We start from the raw sequence: 23,003 nt of genomic DNA on the forward strand, positions 1-23,003 counted from the left end.
TTTTAACTTTTTTTTTTTTTTTTTTTTTGGTAGAATAGTAGGTACAGTTTAGAATAGTAGGTGCTATAATTGCTCTGTTAATGGCTCTTTCTTTTAGATTGAGCTAGATTCAAATTCAGATTTTTATTAATTTTTTTTTTTGTGAAATTTGTGTTTAGTTTAAAATATCGGTAAAGCTGAGGAAAAGTAAAGTAATTACATATCAGTTTTGTCTGCGCTTTGCCGAAATTGTAATTCCAACTAGTGTTCTACAGCTTTGGTAGAATAGTTGTAATCACGATTTTAATTAAGCTGGCTTTCAAATTTTAATTGAAAATTTGTTATTTAAAAAAAATTCTTCAAGTATCGTCTTCTCAGCTTTGTCGAAATTCTGATTCCAACTATTCTTTTTAATTCTTTCTAATCTGTTTTAATTAGGCTATTTTTTGTTTGAAATTCGATTTTAGTTACAAAAATAATTGTTATCTACTTTTTCGAAATTGCGATTGTTCTAGTATTTTGATAGAATAATATCGTTTTAGTGCTTGTTTTATTTTTGTATTAGGCTTTTATTGTTCGCTTTTCGAAGTCGATTAGCCTTTAAAAATCGCGAACTAATTCCTGCCACTCCAGCGTGTTTTCCTCCCTCTTTTCGAATATTGCATTCGCTGCATTGGTAATCCGTCGTCGAAGCCTCACATAGACGCAACCAAATCCAAAAATAACGAGATGTAAAATTGAAGTTCTGCTCGTCCCGAGATGAGAGAGGCCTTCTCGTATTCTCTTTCGCCCTCTTCTAACAAGAAATCCAACGACGTATCCATTTAACAAATCGATCGGCCATTTCCGTCATAATCGCGTTCATTTTTCACATTTATAACATTTTAGGTTAATTGGATTGTGATTAATCAACGCGGTTTGTTACAACCACAATTTGTGATGGCTTTCTGTTATTGTTGAAAATAAACCGATAAATGGAGTTTGCAGCCCTAAAAACTGATTGATAATATACCGGGAGTATTATACTAAATCCTAATAATAAATGACTGGTTATACTGGGTGTTTCAATTAGTTAAAATTCGTGTTAATTGAATATTAGAGCAAAAATGGCAACTCGTTATCATGCTCGAGCTGATTGTTTCCGGCATGGGAAATTGCCGCGTCCGGTTGCCACGAGCGGCGCCCATTTTCAGATAGTTTTCCCTTCCATCCCATCTCCGATGTCGCTCGTCTATGAAAAGTTCACTCGTTTTTTGATTTTTCCGCTGAATAAATTAACCTTCTACTTTTTCTCTTTTTTTTTTTAAATTGCTAAACAATTTTTCTGCCGAGGCTGGAACATATTTCAAACATGGAGTAATTAATTTCTTTTATTTTAAAAGTGGATAATTTTCTTAGAGGCTTAATTGTCGTAACTCTTTTTCGTCCGACAATTTCATTAATTTTTGATTCGGTACTCCGCTCGCAGCCGGATTTGCATTAGCCGAGGCTTTGTGAATTTTAATTCGATCTTTATAATATCACAAATGGACCGTTAAATATTAAAAAAGGTTAAATAATCAACTGCTTGTTTTGGAAAATTGAGCAAATGTTTGAGGACGATTAAAGGAAATTTCAACACCGACAAAGGGCAAAAAATTTTGTATACAGGGTGTCTCAATTATAATTTTTGTTTTCAAATTGTTATATTCCATTTTTTAACTCTATGTATAAACCAAATATTCAAGGTGAATATAAAGTATGAAAGCAAGCGGTTTTTTAATCGTTTGTCTCCAGAAAATAATAATTAATATACTATAAATTAAAGTAATATAAAAATGTGATTGTATTTTGTGAACGAAATTTTGTTTTGTTTTTGAGTTATGTCATTTTTTTGTCAAAATTGCAATTGCAATTTATGTATTTTTTTTTTGAAAAAAATAAATATAAAGTAAGTTGTAATCCTTAGATCATAATTTTCATGAAAAAATTATTTTTTATGGAATTTAAAAACAAAAGATTTTTTGAAAAATTTTATTCCTACAAATCATCACATTTTTATAGTACTTTATTACTCATCAATTAGTTTTTTTTTTAATAAATAGTTTAAGCAAAAAATGTTTGATTCCATACTTTGTATTCATCTGGTGTAAGTTTATCCTTATTTTGGGAATATACAGGGTGCGCCAGAACTCGCGCTCTAGAGAAAAATGCCTTGTGAGGTAATATACCAGGAATATGGAAAAAATGTAAAAAAAAATCTATAAAAATTTCGAAGTTATCAGAGTTTAAATTTTGTACTTTCACTCTATTTATTTCTACTGGAAAAATAATTTTTGAAGATTTTTTGCTACGGGCTATTAGAAGAGGAAACAAGGAAACCGTATTCTAAATTGTAACTCTGTTTAATGTTATTTGTGACTTTTATTGGTAAAATTTTTGTACCTTTACTAAATAATTATGAAAAAACATATACATCAGTATCGTTAAATAGACATAAAAAATGTCAAATGTCAAAAAATAAATGTCAAAATTTTTTGGCGAAAAAAAACATTTTTTTTAAGTTCCTGGTATCTTATTTTACTTGAAATTTTTCTCTGGGGCGCGAGTTCTGACTATTTTTAGAGTTTATCTTTGTTATTGAAATATTATTTCAGTGTTTACTGTCTCAAAATATTTGCATATTTTATTCTAAAAAAATTCTACAAGGTGTCTCAATATTTATTTATATTATGTTTTCGAAAAACGAAAAAAAAAAATTATTATATTGAATTTTTCTAACTCTATGTATGTAAGTTTATCTTTATTTTTAGATTATATGTTGTTTCAATGTTTAAAATTAAAATTAAATTTAAATTAAAAAATACAGGGTGTTTTAATTAATATAATTATCTTATTTTTTACATTGAATTTTTGTGACTAAGTTTAGAAGAAATAAATACTTGAGTTTGATTTTGGAATATTTGTTGTTTCAATGTTTACTATCCCAAGCGCTTTGTTGAAATAGTGATCATTTTCAGTCGCTTCAGAATAATAGTTCGAATCACAATTTTTATAAAGCGTAACTTTTTGAGTTAAAATTTAATTTTTTATTGTAAGTATAGAAAAATTGATTTTGTGGAAAGCTAGAAAAGCGCAAGGCTGCGTTTAAATATTGATTTTGAAGGGGTTGTTGAGAAAAACGCTTTTAAGTTTTAAGTGCATTTGATATTGTTATTAAAATTTAAATTGACGGCAGAGAAAGGCCCTTAAACGACACCTTGTCGCAAAGTAATCACCAAACTGCCATAAACTTTCACACAATGAAAATTGTAAAAAATACTAAATGTATTAATAAAACAAACCGAAGTTTTTTTATTCGTGTAAAACACTCCAAACAAAACGTCGGTCGTTCCACCTCTAATAATAATTGAGTTAACTTTTATAGAAAATTTGAAATGTGTCAGTCGGAATCGAATGTATTTCTCTCTCGTGTTTGAATTTTTTTTTAAATTTCCTACACGTCGGGGTGTAATTTCTCGTTTGATCGGGCATTTATTGGCGCATAATTAGACCTGCATATTGTTGGTATAATGGCGACCTAATTAACGGCGTGAAATTTTTACGTATGATGCGGGCTCGAGGGTTGTTTAATTTGGATGTTATCGCAGTTTATGCATTTTTCATGGGGTTGGTTGAGCGGGAGCCGGCTTGATGCCGGCGAAAATTTACATTAATGCAAGTTGCAGAACAATTGGTGAAGAAGAATGTATGCATTTGTTGGTAACGAAGCATTGTGTTGCTCATTGTGCGGAATAAGAACGAGAGGAGAGAAGGAAAAAATGTGCTAGGATTATTTTACATGCGTTCGATGGTGCACAATGGGACGTGATTAGGGATGTTTGCCTCCGGGTGGATGGGAACACTTTCCATACAAGGGAGGAAAGTCCTATTTTGCTCAAGAATTGTCTTCTTGCGCAAATAGTAACTTTTTTGTGTTTATGATTAAGTTTTGTTCGGATTTTTTGCGAAAAAATATAATACTAAGACAAAAACTCAATATATTCAGAAATAAACGTAAAATTTATATTTTTCTCAAGGTAGTGAAATTGAGACATAATCTTGAGTATGTATCTTGAAACAAAAACAAGATTTTGCATTCATAATTGATGAGATTTTATAGATAATTACCTACTACAAAGATTATGAGATTTTGAAAAAAAAGATGAAGATTTTTAAACAGAATCTTAAAATTTTAAAAGAATTTGAACTGTTTCTAAAATTACAATTTTTTTACAGTCAATAGTCAAGCTCTTAAAATATAATATTTACTTTTTTTGAAATTAAATTAGTAAAATTGAAAAACGAAAACAAGGTTTTGATGTAATTGATAAGATTTTCTGAGGATCTAGCTCTAAGAAGTTATCATAAAAGATTGAAGAAAAAGATAAAGACATTGAAACAGAATCTTGATTATAAAGAATTTTATATAAGTTTCTAAAATTACAGTTTTTAAGACTTTCTAATGGTCTTTTTTTGTTATACTATTTTAATATGTATAAAGAATTTATTACTGATATTTTAAGGAAAAAAATGAGTTATGAAAAAATTTATATAGAAATAAACGTACTAATTACTAGTTTTTTAAAGATCTTTAATCAAAATATCTTTTTTTCACTTTTTTTTTTAAATTATTATGACGTCTCTATATAATGTTAAAACGGAAACAAAATTTTTAATCAATAATTGATAAGATTTTCTAGATATTAATTTTTTGAGAAGATTATGAGATTTTGAACAAAAACATAAAGATTTTGAATCAGAATCTTCAAATCCTGAAGTAAAGAATTGAATTGTTTTCAAAATTACAGTTTATAACACAGTCAATGATCAAGATATTAGATAATGAAATTAGTAGAAAAAATTTGGATTTTGAAACGAAAACAAGGTTTTGATGTTATTGATAAGACTGAAGAAAAAAGAAGGTCTTCGAATAGAATCTTGATATAAAGAATTTTATAGGTTTCCAAAATAACAGATTTTAAGATTCTTTATTCTTCTTTTTTTGTTATACGTTAATGTGTTTAGAGGAGTCGTTGTTATCGAGATCTTAAGGTGTTAAAAAATAGTTTTTTGAATAATTTCTTGAATATCTTGAAACAAACTTATTATTAAATTCTGATAATAAGGAAATTTTATAACAAAGAGATAAAAAGAGATTTGTAAAAAAGGTTTTGTCAATTTTTTATGATCTAATCAAGATTTTTTTGAAAAATTAGTAACACTATTGTGTATTCAATCTTGCGAAAATTTCTTCTATCTTAAAATGAGAACAAGATTTTGAAATAATTGAGGTGATTTGATAACTGTTTAAAAAATTATTGAGTTTTGAAGAAATAGAAGATAAAAAACATTGAAATAATTTTATTGCCTCTTGAATATAAAGTAATTTTTTTGATCTAGTTAGTTAAGAACTTAAAAATATGTTTTATTTTAAAATAAATAATAATTCATAAAATTAGGATGTGTGTAATTGATAAGAGTTAGTAGATTCTATTTTTAAGAAGGATCATAAGATAGAAGGAAAAACAGAATCTTGAATTTCGAATTTTAGACATCTATTAAGACTCTGTAATCTATCTGAGTAGATTGGTGATTTGTTATTGGGAATCTTGAAAAAAGTATTAGATTTTTGAGTAGCTGAAAATATTTTTTAATATTTTGTAATAACAAAGTCATGGTTTGAAGACCTTGAAACAAAAAAAATCTGTTGTTATGGAACTTTTTGCAATTCTAGGATATCGAGAATTGATTTTAAGATTTTGAAACGAAACCTATTTTTATGGAACATTTTGCAATTCTCAGATATCGAAAATTGATTTTAAGCTTTTGAAACTATGAGGTTTTGAGAAGTGTTGCGACACTTTTATATTTGAGAATTAAACTTTTCTGGCGCAGTGTTTTAAATTTTAGCATAATTAAGATTCAAATTTCAAAACAGGAAATTTGGAGCTTTTTCTGGTGTCGCTTTATCAAGTATATTACATGTCCTTGTTGGGGGTGTAAAACCGCTCGACATAACCCTGCCGAGTTATTAATTAAGTGCTTAAATTTCCATGTAACTCTGTTAGTTGTTACAATGTCGGTTTCATTGCTGAGTTACTACAAGAAGTTAAAACGTTTTTCAATCATTTCGTGTCGTTCCGGAACTTTTGTTCCGGATTTTCAGTAATTGGAAAGGTTTGTTTGAAACAGTTTTTGTGTTTAGTGTGTTATGTTGCCACTGCCGCCGGTGTGTTCGCTTCATATCGTAAATCCAAGCATTAATTAGATAATGGCAACGTTACCGAAGGATGTGAGCTAATTAACTGTGGCAAGCTTCAAGACAAGGGTCTTGTTTAAGATCAACACAGTTTTTGCAATTTCAATCAGCAAAAATTTTTTTTTGGAACGATGTAAACGTGCATTCATGTAAACTTGCACTGAGAATCGCTATATTCATAAGCCCTTTGACCGTGCAGCGCCAGCTTTGATCTTTGATACTTGCACTATTATTTCATAGGAGGTAATTTTCGAAAAGCCGACGACACGAGTTTGTGAAAACAAAATCGCTCAAGTACGGTAAAATGGACAAAGGAGCCGTCTAAAAGCTTTAATAAAGCTCCAAATGCTGTACAAACTTAAATCTTTGCCGTTGTTAATAATTGAGGGATTTTTTTGTCGTGTCAAGACACGTGATCGGAATATTAATTCTCGCTGAGTGGACCAATCGGTTAAGGTCTCATCTGTGTGTTTCACGTATGTGGTGTGTAAAATCGCTCTAGAGCACGTGCCCCCATTTAAATATTTACTTTCGTGAAGTTGGCACTACTTAAAATAATCCGGCGGAAGCAAAGCAAAATAATCGTCTTTTAATCCTTTGCGCATTTCTCCAGGTAGATTGTTAAATATGAAATATTAAGGCGTAAGTTTGAATTACTCTGCGGTTTTGTGTGTTTGTCTTTTGCATAGAGAGCAAGAAATGCGAACTTTTAAAGAAATTTGAGAGAAATGGTGGATGCGCCGGGTTTGAGACCTTTCCATTATCGAGCGTTTCGGACAGTGGGAAATTATGGTGGGAGTTAACATAATGGTCTTAGTAAAATCGGATCGTTACCTCCGAGGACCATTAATGCGAAATAATAGATCAAATGGATAATGGCAAGGATGAAAATTTGATTTGTCCTTGTCTAGGGATCAGCGAATGGGGATTTTTATTCGTTTGCTTCATCGAGAAGGTTCTTTAAATCTAGCTAGAGGATTAAATTTATGATGGCTTTCAGCCTAGGTAAATATTGTACGAGAGTGAAACATCACTGGAAATAACAATTTTGTTAAGGCTTGCATATACCAAGCCTGATAATTTATTTGGTATAAGCTGGAGCCGCTTGTTTCGGTTTAGACTAAGCCACATTTACATTGTATGAAAATTTTAAAGCAACATGCACGGACCTCAAATCCAAAAATAAATCTAATTAAAAAAATGTTAATTGTTGAACAATTTTTTAAAATATTGAAGCTTTGATATGAAAAGTATGTGTAAGATGATTTAGGACATTCTTTGCAATTTTTAAATAAAGTTATTTAAAAATAAAGATATTTTCTTGTAAGATTCTGAAAATTGCCTTTTAGAATCGTTTCAAGAATCTTAAAGTCTAATAAAGAAGATGAAAATGTCAGGATTTTGTCACGTTTAAAGATTTGAAAGTCAAATGTTTTGAATGGTTCAAGATTGTGGGAATCTTGAAACAGGTTTTGAGACGTTATCGAAAATTTAAAAAGGGATACTAATGTTGGTTTTTGACAGTTATATTATTTTGAATTTTATACAAAATTTATCTATACAAAATTTTGAGATATTGACGTTTTAAGAGGAGGTGATAAGACCGATCTTCAGAAAAAGTAAAAATTGCTTTAAGTGGAATTTGGTATAATTTTTCCAAAATTTTTGAGGATCTTGAAACATGTTTTGAGATTTAAGATTTATGAAGAGATTTTTAGTAATAAGAGAAAAAATGTCCTTATTTCAAAACCTTTATAAAATTTTAAAGATTTTTAAACATGTTTCGAGATTCAACAAGAGATGGTGAGATTGATTTTGAGCAAAGTAATAATTTTCTCTAATATGAGAGCTACTGTTTACTTGACAATCGCAATTTATAAAATTGATACAAAATTTTGAGATATTGATGTTTTAAGAGGGGGTGATAAGGTCGATCTTGACAAAAGGTAAGAATTTTTTAGTGTGTGAGAGCAACTGTGCGGTAATTGGAATTGTGTATAATTTTTACAAAATTTTCGACGGTCTTGAAACAGGTTTTAAGATATTGAAGATTCATGAAGACATGGCAAGATCTATATTAAGTAACGAATTTTCGTAAAATCAGAGAAAATGTGCTTTTTTCTAAGCGAATCTTGTAAAATCTTTACTAAATTTGTAAAGATCTTAAAACAGGTTTTGTGATAATGATTTATGACGATACGGTAAGATCTGTCTTGAGTTAAAGCAAAGATTTTTATAAAATCGGAGAAAGTGTGTTTTTTTCTAAGCGAATCTTGTAAAATCTTTACAAAGTTTGTGAAGGTCTTGAAACAGATTTTGAGATTTATGAAGACATTGTAAGATCTGATCTATCTCAAGTTAAAAGAATGATTTTTTGTAATTAGAGAGAAAATGTGCTTTTTCAAAATTTTTATAAAATTTTGAGAATCTAAAACAGGTTTTAAGATATCGAAGAGTTATGAAGACATGGTGAGATTTATGTTAAGTTAAAGTGAGAATTTTTGTAGAAGATATGGGAAGATCTGTCTTGAATTAAAGTAAGGACTTTTATAAAATCAGAAAAAGTGTGCTTTTTTAAAGTGAATCTTGTAAAATCTTTATAAAATTTGTCAAGATCTTTGAACAGGTTTTGAGATATCGAAGATTGATGATGATATTTTAAGATCTGATCTATCTCAAGTTAAAGGAAGAATTTTTTGTAATTAGAGATACGAGTATAATGTGCTTTTTTCAAAGTGTTTTTAAAATTTGAGGATCGTGAAACAGGTTTCGAGATATTAAAGATTTAAGAAGACATTGTAAGGTCTGATCTATCTCAAGTTAAAAAAAGTATTTTTGTAATTAGAGAGATAATGTGTTTTTCAAAATTTTTATAAAATTTTGAGGATCTTGAAACATGTTTTAAGATACTGAAGAGTTATGAAAACATGGTGAGATTTGTCTTAAGTTAAAGTGAGAATTTTTGTAGAAGATATGGTAAGATTTGTCTTGAGTTAAAGTAAAGATTTTTATAAAATCAGAAAAAGTGTGCTTTTTTAAGTAAATGTTGTAAAATCTTTACAAATTTTGTAAAGATCTTGAAACAGGTTTTGAGATATTGAAGATTTAAGAAGACATTGTAAGATCTGACCTATCTCAAGTTAAGGGAAGGTTTTTTTCTAATTAGAGATTAAACTGTGCTTCTTTCAATTTTTTTTAAATGTTGAGAATCTTGAAACAGGTTTTAAGATATCGAAGAGTTGCAAAGACTTGTTGCGATCTATTTTAAGTTAAAATGAGGATTTTTTGTCAAATGAGAGAAAACGTGCTTTTTTTAAATCTTTACAACACTTTAAGGATCTTCAAACATGTTTCGAGTTATTGAGGTGGTAAGATTAACTTTGAGTAAAATGATATATTTTTTGTAATGTGGGAGAAACTCTTTATATTGTAAATGAAGATTTGATTTAAACATTTTTGCCTTTTTGTAAACCTTAAAGAGTAACAAGTAATATTTTATAGTTTTTGAAGGAATAACTTTTTAAGGTATTGTAAGATTTTGACAGAAAAATTGTGATCTTAAAGTAGAATGTTATTTAAGGTTTTAGTCAAGTTTGCATTAGAATAAAATTTATTCACACTCCATAATGAAAACTTGCTCTTCTGGCTTCTTTCTCTGTGTTTTAGAAGTTTTACGATTGACTTTAAACGGTGCTTGGAGTTGTAACTTTATTGAAATTTTTATGATTCTAGACAATTTATTAAATAATTTTTGGTGTTTTGTTTGGTTGAAATTTGAGTGCACGTGTCTGCTTCATCGAGTATTCCTTCTTGCACTTGTTCTTTGACACTTTTCAGCACCGCACTAAGAAATAACGCTTCAACTACTACACGAATTTTCTCAGCATTTTTCTCGCAACCAGCAAAACCAGCATCACGCCACGTAATCTCTTTCTTTTTATATGTACATATGATTTGTTCGTTCTATTTTAATTTTCTTTCTCTTCTTTCTAGGGGGTTGAATGTGCTAAGACGTCTTAAGGTGAGTCTGTCCTATCTCGTTGTTGCATGCTTGTAGCTTTGCTTTTGCATCATTTGTGTGTTGCGTGTTCGGTGTCCATCTCTGTGCATTAAGTGTCGAGGGTGGCCTTAGCGAATTTCGGATTAATTACAATTAGGTTCGGTCCTGGCAACGCGCTCTAGACATGTTGTAATAATGAGGGCGTGTTTGACCGGTCGACGAGCGATTGTGGTCTTTGGGCGCTTTGGCGTTAAGAAAACGTCGGATTTTCCGCCGGTTTAATTATTCAAAGCTGTAATAATGTTGGTATGAATAATAAGCCAGGCGTATATGGCCGTGAGGTTGGCAATACATAATAAATGCACCCAGTGTTTAATTATTAGCAGGGAAGTTGGCGAATTTCGACGTCGGCCGTTTCAACCGAAATTTTTTTTTTCTGTTTTGTTTTTCTCTTCTTCTGTAAGCTTTTCTTCGTCATTCGACCACACAGAGACGTCTTTATTGTTGCGGATTTCTTTTGTTTTCTGAGCTTTGCTTTTTATTATTTCGCTTGATTAAATGCGGCACAGCCGACCTAACTCTTTATTGGGGCGCCATTTTTTATTTACACACGCTGACGGCTCGTTCGCCAGAAAGTCGGCCGATGGACGAGGAACGTGACTAAACGTTTCAACAGGAAAATGACACTTTTCCGACACTTTTCACGAGTTTTGTACTCGAAGGACTTCCTCAGCTTAATGCGAAAAATTTCAAAATATCTATATCCATAATACTTCTAATAATTTAATTTAAATTTGTATTTAAAAAATTAGAGAAATTTGAAGTTTTTTAGGTAAACAAAAACAATGTTCAGGTTATTAAGGTTTTGACAAAAATAATGCTGTTCATAGAAATATCAAAATCTTTAGACAGAAAAAAAGGTTTGAAAGGACGGAATTATGAAAAATATTGGAAATTATTAGAAGCGATTTTCTAATCTAGATAAACATAAAGGAAATATGTATATCTTATTGAGACAGAGAAATTTTTGTTTTTTTTTTTGTCAAGTTTTATCTAAAATTACTAAAAGTGTGATCTTTCTTGAAACGAAAACAATATTGTGTAGTAATTTGTAGTTTTTGAAAGAATTATAAATAACATTTTAAAGATAAAATATATAAAAAAATTTATATACTCGTACAAAATCTTGAAATCTTGTACAGAGTTTTAATTCTCCAAAATTGCAAATACCTAATAAGGTAAAACTTTTTGATTTAGCTAAGCTTTTACACAGGCAATCTTGAAAAAAGTTTGAAGACTAGTAAAGATCAAGATCTTGAATGGAATTTTAGAATAAAGAATTTTGATTGTTTTTAGAATTACACTCATACCTACCAATGTGGAAATGTATTTTTTTTATCTACTTGGTTAAGATCGTTAATGAAATATTGTTTTTTTTTAAATAAATTGTTTTAAAGTTTTAGGATTATGCAGCAAAACAAGATTTTGATATAGTTTATTAAGATTTCATTGATTATAGCTAAAAAAGTTACAGATTTTGAAACATAATTTTTAATAATTTATAAACTTTTAGATATTGGGAATCATCAAATCTTTTTGAGGTTTTAAATGTGTACAGAAATAGTACATAGATTACAAAATGAGGTGGAAGGTTCTTCATTACCTGGGCGAAATTTGATGACTAATGTTAGTAATAAACCGAGAGAGAGGTTTGTATATTATTTTATTCACAATCATTTTTTTAAAGAATAGAAAGTTAATAAAGAATTCATCAAATTTTGAAAACATGACATTGACAGTTCAGGTTGGGAAATGGTTACTTCCTATAGATTTGAAACTTTTTGGAATAATACACTATAGAAGTAAAATATTTTTTAACTTTTAAATTTATTTTTCAAAGAATATCAATAAACTATTACAAATATTACATTTATTGTATCCAAAGCTTCATCAAAAGGAAGAAAATTCAGCTGAAGACGAAGAAAACGAGCCTCCACCAAAAAAATTTAGAGATTTTATGCAAAAATCTGTGAACTGAACGAGCTTTTCATCTCCTTGACCACATGGGAAATTCCGACAACCACATGTTGAATTTATTACTTCTTCACATCCACGCGAAACTATTTCATAAGAGCTCATGCCAAATAATATTTTATTATTTTTATATTATATTATATTTTTTTATTAAAATAAAAAAGTACTATATTGGGATTTCTTGTACCCAATAAAACACATTTGTAATTTTCTTTGTTTTTGAAAAAATTAATTACCTTTCTGTGTACCCTATTTAGAATTAGAAAACCCGTTACAACCCTAAAATTTTGTCTATGGTGATCTCAGGTCCGAAGAGGTTCTGTTTTTTTTTTTTTTAAATCTTGGATAGGTATTTCTGAGTCTTTTTTAAATTTAATTTAAATTAAAAAGATCAAGGGGTAGGGGATAACTTTCCCAAAGGAGACTACAGTTGAGTAGTTTTCTGGAATGGTTAATTCTGTTTCAACTTCTGGATGGTTTCATCATTAAATGTATCCATAAATGTTGAGGGCGTAAAATTCCATTGATTTAAACGTTGTGTGTTCTTTTTTATTTTTACAAGTTTTTTGTTTAAAAGAAGTGTTGTCTTTTTTTGGAAAAGTTTTTGGGAATTGATTCTGAAATTTTGAAACTATGAGGGAAAAGTTGAGAAACAATTCAAAATTTTCGAGAAACATTGGATTTTATTTGTGAAGCAGAGTTACAGTTTTGAGAAATTTTCAGTCTTGAAACATCATTAAGATTATAGCATGTTTCACGAACAGTTGGGAATTGTTTGAAAATTTGTAGCTATTTGAGCACTTATTTGAGTATTTAGAATAACGATAGTTGAAAACAGTTTTTTTGTACTTTTTGTGTTTGTCACATGGGAATAAAGTTTCGGTTTCGACCCGACACGTTCTCATTTTATTTATGTTTCAACAGTTTTTTTTATTTATTTATCATTCAGTGAAAGTGTCTATTTTTAGTAATTTTATCTATGAAAAACACCCGATCGCCTGTAATTTGGGGCGTTTGGGTTCCCATTCCGGAATTCCTTTTTTGCAATTCCTCCCTATATTTTCCTCTCTCTCTCGGGAAACATCCATTAAATTCGTGTCTATAGACACATTCATCCCCTTGTTAGCATGAACAGCGAACGATCTAAAAATATCCTTATCAGAAATTTTCCTATCAATTTCCTAGCGTTTTCAACATGTAAACAACGACGTTAGCTCTTCGACGGACCTCTTATTTTTCCCTCCAGGACGATCAGTCTGCGTCACAGGATCTCCACTTCATATCTCCTCCTCTTTCTTCTCACGCCACCTCTTTATGAATAATTCAAGCGAATTCGGTAAGCAACCGGTGGTCATTCCCGGTCTCTAGCCCGTATCAGGGAGTAATTCCTTAAGGGTTAGAGAATTGACGTTCATGTCTTGTCTAATTTATTAATTTGATTTAAAAATGCACATTTCGTAATAAGATAGTTGAATCGATAAAATTTCTGAGGAACTATTCGGTACACCTGTGCAGGATATTAATCGCGAATGATTCATCAATGTAAGGCAATGTTGTGATTAATTGTTCGATTCTGAGGCGAGTTTGAATTGTTTGTTAAATAAAGATCGATATTTATTATATTCAAAGATGGCATTTCAAATTGAAGGAGGAAATTGGAAAGGTTTGGTATTTGATTGCTTCTGCGGTTTTTTCCAATTTAATATTAATTAAAATGCAACTTACAACTAATGATGTAATCGTTGCTAATTTATTATTTATTTAAATGACAGTTGAATATGTTTTTTTTGCATAATTATTAATTTGTTCATGATCTCATGTTAAACAGTATGGGTTTGTTTGAAATGTCAGTGAGTTAAAAGGAATTTATTTCAAGTCGAAATAAACATAAGAGTGACAAAGTTTTAAAATTAGATTATAAAAAAATGGAATTTATACGATGATGTAGCTTGTTTTTATGCGAAAATTTTATTGGTGTCTGGTACGTAATTGCCAGCGCTATGTCGAAAGAATTTGTTTGTATAAAATAAAAAGAATAAAAATAAAAATAATTCCTCTCTCACAAAGGCTGATTTAGGTAAGATGCTTTTAGAGGAAGTATTGTACGTTATTTTGGATTTTTGAACTTTAATTTTTTTATTATCTTTTGTAATAATGCACAAGTAAAACTTTCATTTGCCGTCTATCAGAAATAATTTATATAGGTTGTCTCAGGTGAGATATTTTAAAGAAACATATTTCAGATAATTTCGAAAATGTTAAATTTTGAAATGAGCTGAAGACAGGTTAAATGTTTGGAATGTTATAAAAAAGTTAATTGATTTTCATATATTATACATAGGGTGTCTCCAGTAAGACTTTTTTCTATTTACTATTGAAGGGCACTTATTTTCTTAATTTTGATGTTTAGTTTGTATTTAATGTTGAATACTAACTTTACAATACAAAAAAATAGAATGTTTATAGTTTGTCAGGTTAGGTCAGAAATATTTCAGTTTTTGTTTATGAGCAATTAATTTAAAAGTGATTTTTTCGCGATCGAACATTTTTATGATATAGGTTGTCTCAAATAAGATTTTCAGGTTCACTTTTATATTTTTAATCAAGGAACCCTTTTTTAATTTCTGAGGTTTTATTGTTGAATTTGATAAATTGAACTTGTCTTATGCAAAATCAGTTAATTGATTTGGTTTTTATTATACAAAGACTTTTATACTTTAATTTTATATTTATTTGGCTGTTAATATTTTTTAGGGAAGATGCTTGTAGAGAAAGTACGTTTTAGGTAATTTTGGGTTTTTGAACAGTAATTCTTTTGTTATTTATCTTAATGTTGAAGTTTTACTGTGGATTTCATGTCAGATTAAATGTCAGATTTTTTATTCTACTTGTCTCAGGTGATATAATGTTTTGAAAGAAATATATCTTCTTCTATACATAGAGTGTCTCTAGTAAGACCTTTCTCTTTTATTGATAATTTTGTTGTTTAGTTTGTATTTAGTGTTGAATACTAATTTTTAGAATACAAAAAAATATATTGAAATCGTCTAGATACAGTTTTTTGTCAGGTCTGCTTTGGTCAAAATTAATTTAATTAATTTATTTTTTAGATGTTACTGATTACAGAAAAGTGAATTTTTTTGTGAGCAAACATTTTTTCACGGCATATGTTGTCTCAAATGATATTTCTAGGCCTATTTTTGTATTTTTTATCTAGGGATACTTATTTTTCAAATTGTATTGTTGAAGATGTTTTTATATAAATATTTATTATTTTTATAAAGAGGAAGATTTTCAGGACAATATTTCAGCTACAGGTTTTCTCAAATGAGATTCCCAAGTCTCAGGCTAGATATTTTGGAAAAAACATATTTCAGATAATTTCGAAATAGTTAAATTTTAAAATGAGCTGAAGACAGGTTAAATGTTAGGAATGTTACTAGTCAACGTGGTCAAATTCTGTCGGAATTCATTAAGAGTTTTATTTTTATTTAGTAAAGTGTCAATCGAGACTTTTCAAAACATCGTGTTACAAAAGACAGTTGGGGAGACTAAGAAAGTGTCAGATGTACTAGATTAAAAAATTTCTACACTTGCAAAAAACATTTAAAAATTTCTTAAAGAAATGCTTCAATTAAAAAAATGTCAATCGAGACTTTTTTAAAACATCACACTGTCAAATTTTGTAAAAATTTCTAAATCTCAATATCAGATTTTGTCAAAATTTATAAAGGGGGCTAACGGCTTTGCAGCTCGCTCTCTTTTAAATCACTATCAGATTTTGTCAAAATTTAAAGGGGGTTTGCGGCTTTGCCGCATAGGATGTTTCCAATAAGACTTTTTTTTCTATTTACTATTGAAGTTCAGACTTTATTTTAATATTAGATTCTAATTTTTTGAGTTGAGGTAGGTTTAGGTATTTTGTATTATTGTAATGAAGATGGTTTTAAGTAAGACTTTTAAGACAGTATTTTGACTACTATTTAGACTTAGTAGTTTTTCAAATTGGTGGCTATACAGTATGTTTTCAGCAACACTTCTAAGCTTAAAATTAAGTTTTTGGCTGCAAGAGGAAGTCTTAGGTGCCACACTTTGTACAGAGGGAGACTTGCTTACTGTCATCTTTGTGTGGATTTTAATTTTTCTTCTTATTTTATATATTTAATTATTATTTTTATAAACATTTCTTTTCTTATTTCTAGGAGATGATCTTCATCACTATTAACCTCTTCATCAATTTTAATTGCAAAGCTCAAATGGCGCTTTTTCCATTCTTCAGCATTGTCGTTTATATTGGGTCGATTTGTATAGTTTGTAGCAATTTCGGCTCAGCTTAATATGCAAATAATTCCGTCGTGGTGTCGTCACCGTTCTCGGTGAAACGACGCTTCGAATGAATTTTACATGACGTCGTGTTGACACTATCATACATTTCCATGTAGCAATATCAGTACTTTGATGTTCCATAGTCGGAAGTAGCATCCAAATACATAACCGTTTACTCGATTGCTTTCAACTTGTTGAAAATCGTCGATTTAAGAAATGTTTTTCTTGCATTAAAACCCCTTTCGGATTATGCAGAAGACGCTAATGAATTTTCGAAAGGGTGTGTTTGGATTCAGTTTGAAATTTATGTTGGGACGTTTTAAGCGATTAAAACTGCACGAGTCTTGGACGGAAAAATCGAGAACTGTCGAATATTCCCAAACGGGATTTGGGCATTGTTGGAGTATTTGCCTACTCGGGGATTCCCTCGAGGTTGCGAGAACAATGCACGTTTAGATGTTATTACCGGTCCGAGGTTTGGTTTTGCGCCGTTTTACTCGTACAGAGAGATGTGGCTAATCCCTTATGGGTGCACGCTACATTAATTAATTGTGTGTCCAGTTTGCGACACAAAAGGCTTGTCAGTGACTGTTGTTTCGGGTTAATTATAATGGACTTGCTAACGACCAGTTTATTATTTAATGGGGGCGTTTTGGGCGGACGGGAAACCGCGTTTTTTACGGATTTACAACCAAAATGCATATTTTAACAAGGGAATTTGATGATTTTTTCTTTCTTTGTGTGTATTACTGAACTGTAAAATTACTGACTCATTTGTATGTTACGGTTGGTAGTAATGTGATAAGTTGAACCTACTTTCCTAATTAGTAGGTCTGGTAAAATGGAATGCAAATGGAAATTAAGGCAATTAAGCGAGACCTAATAAACAGTAGAAAATTGATAATTTCTAATTGTATTGCAAAAGCCAGCTCGAATAATTTCAAAACAAAATTAAACGTAATCAACTCGAAAAGTTCAACATTAGACTAGAATATTATGATATATTTGGTTGAAAATTATCAGTAATATATTACACACGGAGTGGTATTATGCAAAAAAATGTGTTTTTGACATTTGATGTCAAAATCGTCTATAAATCACTTTCCTACCAAAGGATGTAATGATAAGTTTTTTGACTTGATAAAGAAAAGGCACATTACTTAAGTGATTATGAGTAATAGTAGATTACATACCGAGGTGGGAGGTGCTTCATTACCAAGGCGTTAAGCAATAAGCCGAGGCACGATGAAGCAACGACCACCAAGGTTTGTATACTATTTTATTCACAATCATTTTTCGTAAAGAACAAAAAGCTAATAAAAAATTTATCAAATTTTGATAAACATAATATATGACAGTTCTCGTTGGGAAGTGGTTACTTTCTTATCAGTCTTCAGGTTTGGAAGTGGCCATTTCCCAACTTAAACTGTTATATTATACTTGAACTGTTATATTTCATATTAATAATTTTTAAATGAAGTTGAATCTTCAATATTGAATTTTTATTTGCTATATCTGCACGAAAACAATTCTTACTTACACTTTTTATCTATAGAAAATCAGTAGTTACGTGCAAAAAGTGATTTGAACATAAAAAACTTAAATAAAATTAAACGAAAAGTAGATAATATAGAGGGTGCGCCAGAACTCGCGCCCCAGAGAAAAATGTCATATAAGGTAAGAACATGAAAAAAATGTTAAATTTTTTTTTATAAAAATTTCGAAGTTATGAGAGTTTAAATTTTCCACTTTGATTATATTTATTTCTGTTGAAAAAATAATTTTTTGCTACAGGCTATTAGAAGAGGAAACAAGGAAGCTGCATCCTAAATTGTAACTATGTTCAATGTTATTTGTGGCTTTTATGGTCAAAATTTTTCTACCTTTACTAAATAATTGTAAAAAAAACTTATACAAGATCATCAGTATCATTGAAAATTTTAAAATTTTTTTGACAGATTTTTAAAATATTTTTTTCATGTCTCTAGTATCTTATCTTACTTAATTTAGTTCTGGCGCACGCTGTATATATAAAAAACAGAAAATAATATTTAAGATTAATGTATCAATTTAATTATTAATTTAATATTAATTAATATCTAAAATTATTAAAGTTATTAAAATGCATTTCAAATTAAATATTTATGTTGTTTGCAAACCGTTTTGACTAAATATGTATTTTAGGAAACATTTCGAATTTATTATTTATGTTATTTGAAAAACGTTTTGACTGAAAATTTATTTTACGTTACTGTAAATGAAACACACTGGGTTTGAAATATCGAACGTTATTTTATTTTATTATTTAGCCCAATTTATGTCAATATTTGCTCTAGAAAATTTGTATTACAAGGTATTAATTTAAAATTTTGCTCGTTTTGCGATGATTTCAGGAGTATCAATAATGTGTATCCGTTTAATATTTTCTAGAGTAATTTTCGGTGAAAATTTGACTCAAAATGAACAAAAACCAGTTTTGTACAATGCGAAATGTTAAATTAATGAATATTTTACCCCAATTCAAACAATTTTCAATAGTGTTTAATTTAAAAATATGTTACGTTTGATTATTTTAAATAAGGTAAACGCGAGTGGCATGTTAAAAATTATAAATAAATAAAGTCGGGTTATTTTATTTTTTCGTGGCATCGTTACGTGCCATTGTTCACTTTTATAAAATGTATAAAATTCAATTGACGATTTTTTACCGCTTCAGTTAGAACAAATAGAAAATATGTCAATTTTATTGACCACGAAGCACGCGTGATGGCGCATTTTTCCTCGCCCGATATTAATCGACAAATTAACTAATAAATATTTTATGATTTTTCATTGTGTTGTGGCTTTATGTTTGGTTTTGTGCTCACTTGTAATAAACTTGAGATGATTTTTCGTTAATTTAGTTGTTTGATAAATCACCCTTTGAATGATTTTTTCGGGTGTTGGCAACTACTAATTAACAAACTCGTTTCGTGATGTTTGATGGGTCGTAAAGTTTCAAGATTTAATTTCCTTCTATTGTGTTTTTTTTTTTTCTTTTTGGGGCGTATTGACAAATCAGCTTATGGAAACGGAGAGCGCGATATTCTTTAATAACGGCAACGGGAAGTGTTTCTTTTGGAATTTTTTTTAATAAGGAAATTCCCTTAATTAAGAAGTCGGGCGTTTTTCAGCTACTTTGAATTTTAATTTGATATGAGCCAGTCTTTGAAACTTTTACACGCTCTTGATTTTAAATTTATTTAATTACGACGCCGGATCGGGGATTTTTTCGCTTGATCTGAGAAATTTTCAATATTTGAAATTTTTTCGTGTGTGCTTGACAATTACGCAACAGGTGTGTGCGTGTTTTCGAGGATTCTTTTTTGTGTTTTAAATTTTTTCTGGTGAATCGGTGTCACGGGAGATCCTCGCCCGGAGCGCCGATCTCGTCTAATTGCCAAGTTTCATTTCGATTATTTCAAACCGTTTCCGGTTTTTCCGTCTTGAATAATCGACGATCAATTAGTTGTTGGTGTGATTTGGAGGAGTTTTTCCTGGTCTTGGACAAAGTCTCATCAATAATTCAGTAAATACGGCGACGTTTTCGACGCCAGGTAAAGGGCATTAATAATTGACGTGAAAACGGTACAAAGGGCGCTCTTTGTTCATCTAAGGCTTTGTTTAATCCTCGCGTATGATTGTTTCTGTTTCGGTAAAGGCTAATTGCGGGCTTTAATTCGGACCAGGAAGGTTTTAAGGATAATCGCACGACTGATTGGGATTTAGGATGCGAGGAGCAATTACACGCCTTTGGAATCTCTTAAAACCTGGCTTTTTTCACTGTGATTAACCCTTAAAAGTTGAAATCTTCCGGGATCGCGCCCTGGAAAAGACAATATTCCACCTGTGTAAACTTGGCTGACCCAATTTGAAAGGGTTTGCATCTTATCAAAATCAATTTCGACCCAAGTCTAAAATCCAGCACTTAAAACTTCAACATTGGAATTAGTTGTTACATTATGGGTGGGTAAAAATTATCCCGATAAAGCCTTTCCGATATTGAAGGGTTTCGTTGCGTTATGATGATGGAGTTTGCGGTTTTCGGTCCCTTCTAAACAATTTATTTGCATATATTTGAGTGTCGGTGCAGGTATACAAAGCCGGTAAATATATCATGAGTGATGGTGGTGGCGGCGTTGCGCTGCCTTTCCAGCAGCCAGCTAGTTTTCCTTTGATGACATATTCGTCGTGGGGTTGAAAGTTTAAATCACTTCTCTCACACACTCGGCTATCTTTAACATGTATATTCAGCAACACTGAGCATTGGAACAGTCTGCGCGATGATTAGGCCAATGCATATACATATAAATCGCGTCTATGTGCTCATGTTTATGCATAATATCCTCTTACGTGTGTAGCTGGGAAGCTATTTCGACTGATTTAATTCCGCGAGTAAACAGATTTAATTGATTGCTTACCAATAGTTTGCTTATTTAACGAAATTAATTCCAAACTAACCGACACCGGAAAAATGAAAACGGTGGAATTGCTGTTGACGCAGCGATAGCGAATTAAACTCGGAAGATGCTTCCTGGATCAAAAAGATCATTTCGTTCGGCGATGAGTTTAACGACGAAAGATACTCAATCGAAATATATTTATGTCGTATTTAATTCGAAAATGTCGAAAGTCACAACTGGAACACAAATTGGGATTAAAATTATTGTCCAGTTCTTAACTTGAAAAAAATGTGTACAACTAATTCCAATTCCAAAAAAAATTCCACCGCAATGGAAGTAATACATAAAAATCCAAATTAATTCCTGATATTCAACATAATTCTACGTAACTCCGAAAAAATCTACCTAAATTCCAGTAATTCTAATAATACATCGCAATGCTATTGTTTTCAGATTAATTCTTATAATTTCTACTTAGTTTTCATAATTCCATTTTAATTCTTGTAATTCGAAATTAATTCCTACACGTAATTTTTAAAATTATCTCCCATAATTTAAAAAAATATTTCAGTATGTAACTTCAGAAAAATTCCAGTAATTCTACTGAAATTGCAATCTAATTCATCGTAATTCTATTGTTTTCAGATTAATTTCTGTAACTCCAAATTAAGTCTTGTAATTCCAACTAAATTTTCGAAATTCCAACTTAATTTTCGCAATTACAAAATAATTTCTGTAATTCCAAATTAGTTCAAATAGTTCTAAGAAATTCAACGTAATTTTTAAAAGAAATTGTTTCCGATATTTCCAAAAAGAATTCCAGTAATTTCAGAAAAATTCCAGTAATTTTACCGAAATTTTAATAATCTATCGTAATTCTATTGTTTTCAGATTAATTAATTAAAAAATTAATTCCGATAGTTTTAAGAAATTCAACATAATTTCCAAAAGAAATAATTTTTGATAATTCCAGTAATTCCAAAACAAATCCAGTAGTTCCATACAATCCAAAGATAATTTTAATGATTTCAAATAATTTCTATTAAATTCCAAAAATTTGTACAACTAGTTTTAGAGTTAACCGGCCTCTCGTCCTGTTCCAAGTCGCGAAGGTGAATAATTAATTCTTTTTTCGTCACCGTTTGTTAATTTCAATATAAATAAATAATTTTGCCTAAAAAAGTATGTATTAATGGACGTCATTATGTAATTTTTTTGTGATTTCCACGTTTTGATGATGTCTTGATTTGGACAACCAGATATACGCACAGAAACAAAAAAAAAAAAACAATGACTTTAACATGAAATTGGTTTTGATTTGGTATTTATTTGAAATCAACTCGTTTGTTAATGGGCCATTAATAATCTCAACTGTTAAAGGCACTCGCTTGTTCGTGCTTTAAACAGTCTCGATTAATAATCCGTGTCAGTTTATTAAATAACTATAATATCACTGTTTTAAAGTTTCTTTCGAATTTGTTTTATAAAATGATTTTAAAAGTATATTTGTAAAATGTTATTTCCAAATTTTATAAGAATAATACTACATAAGTGTAACACTAACTATTATTTCAATGGAGCGTAATAAAAGTTTAGTAGAAGTATAATAGTCTTTAACAGTTTGTCTTTCTCACATTTTTTGGTTCCGTTTTTTTAATAATAAACATAAACAGTGATCAGGCGAACCAAATATTGATAATTGAAGTCTTATTTAGAAACACACAGGTATATGAAAAGCCGATTATTTATTAAGTTTTTAAGAGCTCTTGGTGCTGCTATATTGAAATTGCGATTCATACTATTGCCTAAAATGATTATTTATTAGCGAAGTAGAACGATAATACTAACCACTATTTTAGAAGCTAATTTAGTCAAGGCCAAAAAATGCTATATATCAATTACGTCAGAATTTATTTATCTATTGGGAAAAAGTGAGAAAATC

At 29.9% G+C, this 23,003-nt stretch overlaps 1 protein-coding gene across 2 annotated transcripts in view; it reads left to right on the forward strand.

The window, feature by feature from the left end:
• LOC123016029 (polypyrimidine tract-binding protein 1) overlaps positions 1-23,003 on the forward strand; it is a 155,676-nt gene that overhangs the window by 6,797 nt on the left and 125,876 nt on the right. Inside the window, exon 2 of one of the 2 annotated variants that reach the window (XM_044416203.1) lies at positions 10,253-10,280. The exons of the other annotated variant lie outside the window; for it this stretch is intronic. Within the exon in view, the coding sequence (XP_044272138.1) occupies positions 10,253-10,280 (28 nt within the window). The remainder of the gene's footprint in view (positions 1-10,252; positions 10,281-23,003) is intronic. 2 annotated transcript variants of the gene reach the window in all.

The sequence above is a fragment of the Tribolium madens genome, unplaced genomic scaffold (assembly GCF_015345945.1).
Source record: "Tribolium madens isolate multiple individuals breed KSU strain unplaced genomic scaffold, Tmad_KSU_1.1 Scaffold_19;HRSCAF=116;Tcas5.2_LG9, whole genome shotgun sequence".
Taxonomy (NCBI): domain Eukaryota; kingdom Metazoa; phylum Arthropoda; class Insecta; order Coleoptera; family Tenebrionidae; genus Tribolium; species Tribolium madens.